This window comes from Cariama cristata, unplaced genomic scaffold (genome assembly GCF_000690535.1).
Source record: "Cariama cristata isolate BGI_N322 unplaced genomic scaffold, ASM69053v1 scaffold3318, whole genome shotgun sequence".
NCBI classification, from domain to species: Eukaryota; Metazoa; Chordata; class Aves; order Cariamiformes; family Cariamidae; genus Cariama; species Cariama cristata.
The window spans coordinates 51,487-58,474 of record NW_009630462.1 but is presented as its reverse complement, the minus strand read 5'-3'; the positions used below and the strand labels follow the sequence as shown (position 1 = coordinate 58,474).

Sequence of the window (6,988 nt, the reverse complement as noted above, 5' to 3'; positions counted from 1 at the left end):
TTGCTGTTTTATATCAATAAAGTATATTGTTGCTTTTCTCTTATGAGTGAAGTTCTATCCACAACACAGCTTTAACATCTACTTTCTCACCCCATGAGAGATGTAGAAATGACAGCATATGGACAAGGTAATGCTCTTCTGAGGATTCATGGTAAAAAAGTTGACACCACCTGAACATTTCGAAGTATATCATGTGTGCAGATACTAAAAGATTTCCACAGCAGCCAAAGTTAGCCAGTTTCCATAAAGAATTGATCTGTAGCTTGATTTATTTAAAAAACTTTTCACTTATAAAAATAATATTTATGCGAGACTTACAGTACACAAAAGACGAACCAATACATATTTTATAAAATGGTTTAATGAACGCATGCATGTCTGATACAATGATCAATAAATTTACCAAATTGAAATTATTTACTGTTGTAAACATTTTACAAAAGCATTGTGATTTATCTGGATATACAGTTCTTGATGGAAGACCTATTCAGACTGAATCAGTGGCACATCAAAAAATAAAGCTGACAAGACCCATTCTGCATATTCTCTTTCAACATGATTCCAGCAAGAGAAACAGCATGGTATAAAAAGTGTACAGTAAAGATTGTTCCTACCATAACATCAAATTCTGGAAACTGTAAATAGAAGTAAAGTGGTTGAAACAGTCAAAAGTCGTAATTATTGTAACCAGTCAGAAATGACAGTAAGAAATGTTACCCAGTTACATGTGGCTGTCAAAATAACACATTTCTTTTCACGTCAGTTGATAATTCTTTTCAAACAAGACAGCAAAACTTTGGCAATCAGAGGTGCTGAAAATAATTTTCAAAGTTCAAGACACAGTCACAGCATTTTCTTTGCGGAAGGTGAACTGTACACCAAGGCTCAGAGGTTGTGAAAACTGTTTCCAAGTGGAAAAAAAAAAAAGTGCAAATGTCCTGCACAGATAGCTTAAAAAAGCTGCTGGTACAATCATTCACCAACAGAATCTTTGTTTTCTTTTTGCATAGTTCACACATCACTGGGAATGTGACAGGGTGTGCTATTTTTGGCAAGAGCAAGAAGAAAGTGATACTGGTGTGAGTTGCCATGTTGGGCATGCTGGATCCATGCAGAAGTCAGTTAGAGGGCTGCTACCTGATGCTATTGGACACTGAATACTGATTCTGTTTTTGTTGAAGCAGTTCAGTAATAGCCAAAAGCTTCTTAAGAACATGCTGTAGAAAGACAGTAAAACCATACATCAGCTGCTGGAAGCAGAAGAGTCTTGCTCAAGAAGCATTTTCAGCATTAGACTTATTGGACCTGCTACTATGTAGTTTAAAATAGATAAAACAAATGAAAAGAAAAAAAAAAAAAAGGAAACGTCCAATTCCCTAGTCAGTAAGACATTGCCTTCAAAAGGGAAGTCTAAAACAGCGCTGTGGACTTTGCCTCTCTACCCACAGATCTTTCTGCTGCTTGGTGGTGTAACAGGGAGGCTAAGCCAGTGCACTGCTAACACTGTGGGGGTTTGCTACAACAGTTTGCCCTATTTGTTTACAAATGCACTGGCAAATTCAGAAGCAGAAATGAGGTATCCATAGAAAGGTAACAAAAGTAAATTTAGTTCTCACCTGAAAAAAAAAAGATCCTAAAGTAATGACCCAGAGAGCCTGTCAGGAGACCGTAATTTTGTGGGTTTAGGCTTCCTCTAGAAACTAAAACTTCCTCTGGAAACTTGGGGAAAAAAACAACCCCTCTTTGGTTTTGTTGCGTGAAGAAAAATAACTAAAGTTTTTACCTTTACAGCTAATAGCCTCCTGGTGAAACTCACTTACTTTAAAATGCTTATCATACTGCTAGCCAGAAATACTACATGAGAATCCTGATCTCACGGAGTGACTCAAGACATACTGATTGGTGTGTTCACCCGTCGCTTACCTGCATTACACCTCGCTCGTTACTGAGGGTCCGGAGTTCATCCGAGTGTGCCACACATATCTCATGCAAGGCCGCCAGGTCACGAGATAGGTCAGTTCTAGAGTGCTCTGTAGTGTCTGGAAGCTCAGGAACATTCTTCAACAAAACAGAGGAGAGCAGGTTTAGGATGCCGAGTACCCAGGAACACAGGAAGATAAATTACAGCTCTACAGCTTTGGCGACACAGTTGTTTGATACCGCAAGTCTCCGGTCCCTCTCTATTATGAATTACATTATTTCTTCCTCTCTGCAAGCATGCGTTTTATGAGTATACTGCAATTTCTACTCCTTGCTAGATGGATTCTTACTAAAAGATCTGGCATTGCTGCGCTACCACAGAGCTGACCAGAAAGCTACTACATACAGAGGCTCATAGCCGTCCCCTAAATGAGGGGGAATCCATCCACTAGGTGCTTTTTTTTTCCAATCTAAATGAGAAAACAGCAGCAACAAAAATTCAGCAAAATCTCTAATTATGAAGTAACTCATTAAACTGATCATAAACCAATAATGTTGTAATTAGTAAAACTGTACATTAATCCAACAGTTATTCTGAAACCAACCACTTCCAGAGACCTTGTGCAAAATTTAAAGAAAACTGACGTTATCATAATATGAAAAAGTTGCAATTTAACCAGAAGAAGGTGACATATGGCAGCCCACCCGAATGCCACATACATTTTTATATCTTATCAAAATGTTCTGAGATGTCCGCTAGGTCACTTGTAAGGAATCAACTCAGGAAGCTTGGCGCATTTTTTCATCTTGGTTTTTAAAATCAATTTTTGGTTAAAAATACACATATGTAATCTAAGGTCCTAACTCCTGCTATAGCTACCATACACAAAACCAAACACAAAAAATAATACAGTAACTGCAGTTCACTTTCAAACTAAAACATCTACAATGCATGCAGTGACACATTGGTTAACACAGAACTGAAATTCTATCTAATAATTTTTAAAGCAAAAAATAATTTCAATCTCTGGTCAAAACCATATGACTAATTATATATAAGAATTTTTGGTTTAAAACATGTTTTTAAAGATTTGAGTTTTTGGCCAAAATTTCTAATCCTCATAGCTATAATATCTATCTGAGCTTCTCACATCAAGATAAGCACTAAAGGAATAAAGTCTAAAATGACATTTGACAGTTTTAATTTCGTATAACAGGCCAGCAATCTGCAGTTTCTAAACATGCATAAGAAAAAGTTATTCAGTTACAAGCATTCAAAATCGTCTGGGAGGTGATGCATTTTTGAGCTAGTTAATAAGAAGTGTAAAGAATTTTCACGTAAATGTTGCTATGTAACCTCCAGTAAAGATTTTTTTCACCACTTACCCCAAGTTCATCCAAGAACATGATCATGCGATGTTTGTTGCTCTTGATGAATGGATTTACCCCTTCCATATATGGCTCCTAGTAATTTTTAAAAGTATTCGTTAGAACAAATCAATGCCAAGATAACTGTCATACTCGAGGTGAACACAGTGCAGTCAGACAAACGACACTGCAAAACAAGCATGTGATCTGGAGTGATTTTATTTTTTCAAGTGAGTTTCTAATGTCTGGTGTGCAGCCAGTCAAAAGACTACAGAATTCAGTATTTTCTTATATTCAGAAGTTTCAGATCTCTGATTCATAAATTTTCTTATACATGCATACTACATGAATTTGCATTAAGATGAATGTCTCTCGACACCCAGCTGCACTGAACATGCTCTATTTTCAAAGGTATGAGCAGGAATAAGTGCTCTCATTCTTTCATTACCGCTTACATTCCAAATTACATGTGTCAGAGAAATAACTTCATAATGCCAGCCGGAAGCCACTTTCATTATGCTTAAGTCAACAGATTTATTTTTAAACTGTGTTTCAGCTGGAGAACTGAGACCAGTTGTTGGTGCCATTCTCTTAGTGTTATAATAGAAACTTTATAGAAAGCTAGGGCTTTTCAGTGCAATATTTACACTTGATTCACAACATTAATTATGTCTAGCAATTTGAAAGTGAGTACAAATAGAAAGGGTTCTTTGAAGTGCTCCCACCACAGAAAACACCAATCTAAGGAGCAAGTAAACACAGGGTGAAAGGCGGGGGGGGGAAGAGTCAGAGGTTGGCACTTCCTCACTTGTTTCAGAATTGGATAATCTATACCAAACTGAAAATTTAGGCCTGATTAGTCTCAATCTGACAGTTAATTACTATATAAAGATAGAACATGTGTGTGGCATACATTTCAATGTTGTGTACAGAAGCACGCCAATATTACTGAAAGATGCCTCCCCTTTGACATCAAATAATCAAAGGAAATGCAAAAAAAGCTGCCACCATCTATTTCAGGCAGACTATTTATCCTTCTGATTCTTTCCCATCACAGATTCCAGCTCCAGCAATTCTCAGTTGTCTTTTTGATGCGGATATTCTAAAAGAAAATGTACCCATTTTACCATCATGGACACTTTTGTTGTGGTGGGATGGCTGCCTGCCTTTCCTCTCCCACTTCTCCCCTCTTAACGCAGGAAATACTGGAGTGTGACTGCAAACGGAAAAAAGAATGCCTCACATACTTCCACTGTTGTTTTTGGAGCAAATGCCTGCTGAGTTCATCTGTGTTCTCATACCATCAATATACGGTTGCATCACACTCTGTAATACCTACTGGTATGGTCATTTGTTCATCAATTATTTTAACAGACTATTGCTGGTGTTCCTAATACCAGACTCAAAATCTTCATGGGAGGTACCAAGTCATTATCAGGAGTTTCTAGATCACTTCCTCTCAAATGATTATGGGTCCTTTTCCCAATTTGACCAGACTTTATGCTACTGCATTAGTCCTAAATGAACACTGTTTAGCTCTAAATGAAGAGGATAGAAGAAATTGCAGTAACGAGGCCTCCTTGCTGATGAGGACAAACAACTAATGTGTTTGGCTTTGCATGAGAAAACGGCAACAGATTTTTGCATGCATTACACAGCAACATTGAAATGTACTGGAAACATAGTTCCGGGCTGTTCTGTGTGTGTAAAATTATATTCACCTTAGCTCCAAATTCAACCAGATTTGCTAAATTCTGCACAGACTTGGCGACCAGCGTCAGCGTTCTTGCAGCAGTGGGGGAAGGAGAATCTGGCAGGGATATAAAGGAGAGAGTTACTGGCCATTCCATTCAAAACTAACAGCAGTCATATGAAAGTAAAGCTCTGAGACCTATTTTTTCATGGAATAAAATATTCTTATTTTATTATTATTTATTATAACAGAACTACATGTGGAAGATGTCTCTTGCTGAAATAAAACTTATGTTGCATAGAGAGCATAAACATATATTAATATGCACATCTGATTTTCTGTAATAACTGCATACAGAACAAGTATGCAAAGTAAAGTGGTGTTAGGAGGAGTTGGGTGAAGTAAGAACCATTTTCACAAAAATGAAACAGTTCTGTTGAAAGGAGGATTATTTGTTGCTAGGGTAAAAAAATTGATTTAACTTTAGAATAAAAAAAGGCAAGTTTACCTTTTTCCCTATTTGTGTATACCGGCTCTGACACGTTACACAAATTACACTTTCAGTTACTGGCATCAGGAAAACAGAGTCAACATTACATGCAATCATGGCTTGCACTTCTATGAAATTATAGTCACTTGCTGTACTTCACATTACACCGAACACTTTACATTAACCTCTTAGGGAGTTAAAACTTCCTTTTCCAACAAGTGATATTACTCAGTAATATCAAAATTATTTTTCCCTCCAGTTAATGGTAAAAGGCCTGGCTGAAAGCCAGGTTTGAAGTGTTCCAGAATTGACCTAGTTATTATATAGGCTCTAATTTTATAATTTTTCATAAGAATGCTATATGGTCTTTATTGTCTACCTGCATCTTTTGTTGTTCTTTCTTCCCCTCCTCCTCCAAAATCCACTGAAAAATAAATTCTAATTTTTCTTGCATAGCTGGAGCTATGCCACTAATGTCAGTTGTTCATTGTATCTAGTGCTTGGTACGATACAAGCCTTTGAAGCAGCAATGCTGGAAAACATTACTAGCTTTGGATTCTGACACTTCAGGTTAGGAGAACTGATCTAAGGAAGTGGATTACTTTAAAAAAACCTCAAAGATGCTTGGAACAAAGGAGTTAACTTTTGAAACAAAGATATTTTTTTTCCAATCACAGCTGTCGAGGTGATAGGATTGCTGCTGATACTGAGCCGTACCTATACACCCAGCCTTCAGAATACTTTTTTCACTATTAGAGGAAGAAAGTAGGTTGGAAGCTTTGCTCCAAAAGAAGGACTGCCTCATCCCTTTTCTTGAACAGCTCTAAAAGCCCTACATGGAGCCTCTAAGTTTACCTTAGCAGTAGTCAAGAGTATTAGTTGGATATACATAAGCAGCACTTTAATGGACAAGCTTAAAAGGGATTACTCAAATTCATAGGTAACTTTTTACACGTGCAGACACAGTGCAAACTAAGTTAGGAGGTACCTAACTTGCAACTTACATGAAAAAAAAAATCCTAAATAAAGGATCACTGTGTACCAGACCATGTTTCTCAAAGTATGTGTGGAAATGATTACTGCGTGAGAGAAAGTAACTTTCTGTTTGACAGAGCCCTTCTCATTTAGTATAGCTTAAAGAGAGATGATAGAAAACATGCTACATTGTCTTAAAAATGGTCTGTTAATAAAGAAAATAGCTTTTCTGAAATCAGATTTCCTCCTATTTCCAAATCAGCATTTTACTGTAAAAAATCAAGAAACTGCTAGGGAGGGAAGAAGGAAGAGCAATGGCCAGCACAAATTAAACACCTTCTAGCTTGGTGTGATCTTTGCCAAGGAAAAAAAAGTAGAACACAAAGATGAGGTATAGCATATGCAACCTTTTAAAAGTAAGCAACTCAGATGTCCGAATATTTTAACTTTATGTGGTTGTGCATCTCCCCCCGACTCAGTTGCGACGCTTTAGCAAGAGATTTTTCAGTAGTTTATGCCTTTCCTTTTTTCCTCCCACAGAA

At 37.1% G+C, this 6,988-nt stretch overlaps 1 protein-coding gene across 1 annotated transcript in view; it reads right to left on the bottom strand.

Moving 5' to 3' along the window:
• Positions 1–351: 351 nt before the first annotated feature.
• The window catches only part of RASA1 (RAS p21 protein activator (GTPase activating protein) 1), a gene marked incomplete at its 5' end in the record, with an annotated part of 58,022 nt that continues 51,385 nt past the window's right edge, over positions 352–6,988 (bottom strand). Inside the window, 4 exons of the mRNA XM_009705530.1 lie at positions 352–1,217; positions 1,924–2,058; positions 3,307–3,384; positions 5,010–5,098. Coding sequence (XP_009703832.1) covers positions 1,134–1,217; positions 1,924–2,058; positions 3,307–3,384; positions 5,010–5,098 — 386 coding nt within the window. The remainder of the gene's footprint in view (positions 1,218–1,923; positions 2,059–3,306; positions 3,385–5,009; positions 5,099–6,988) is intronic.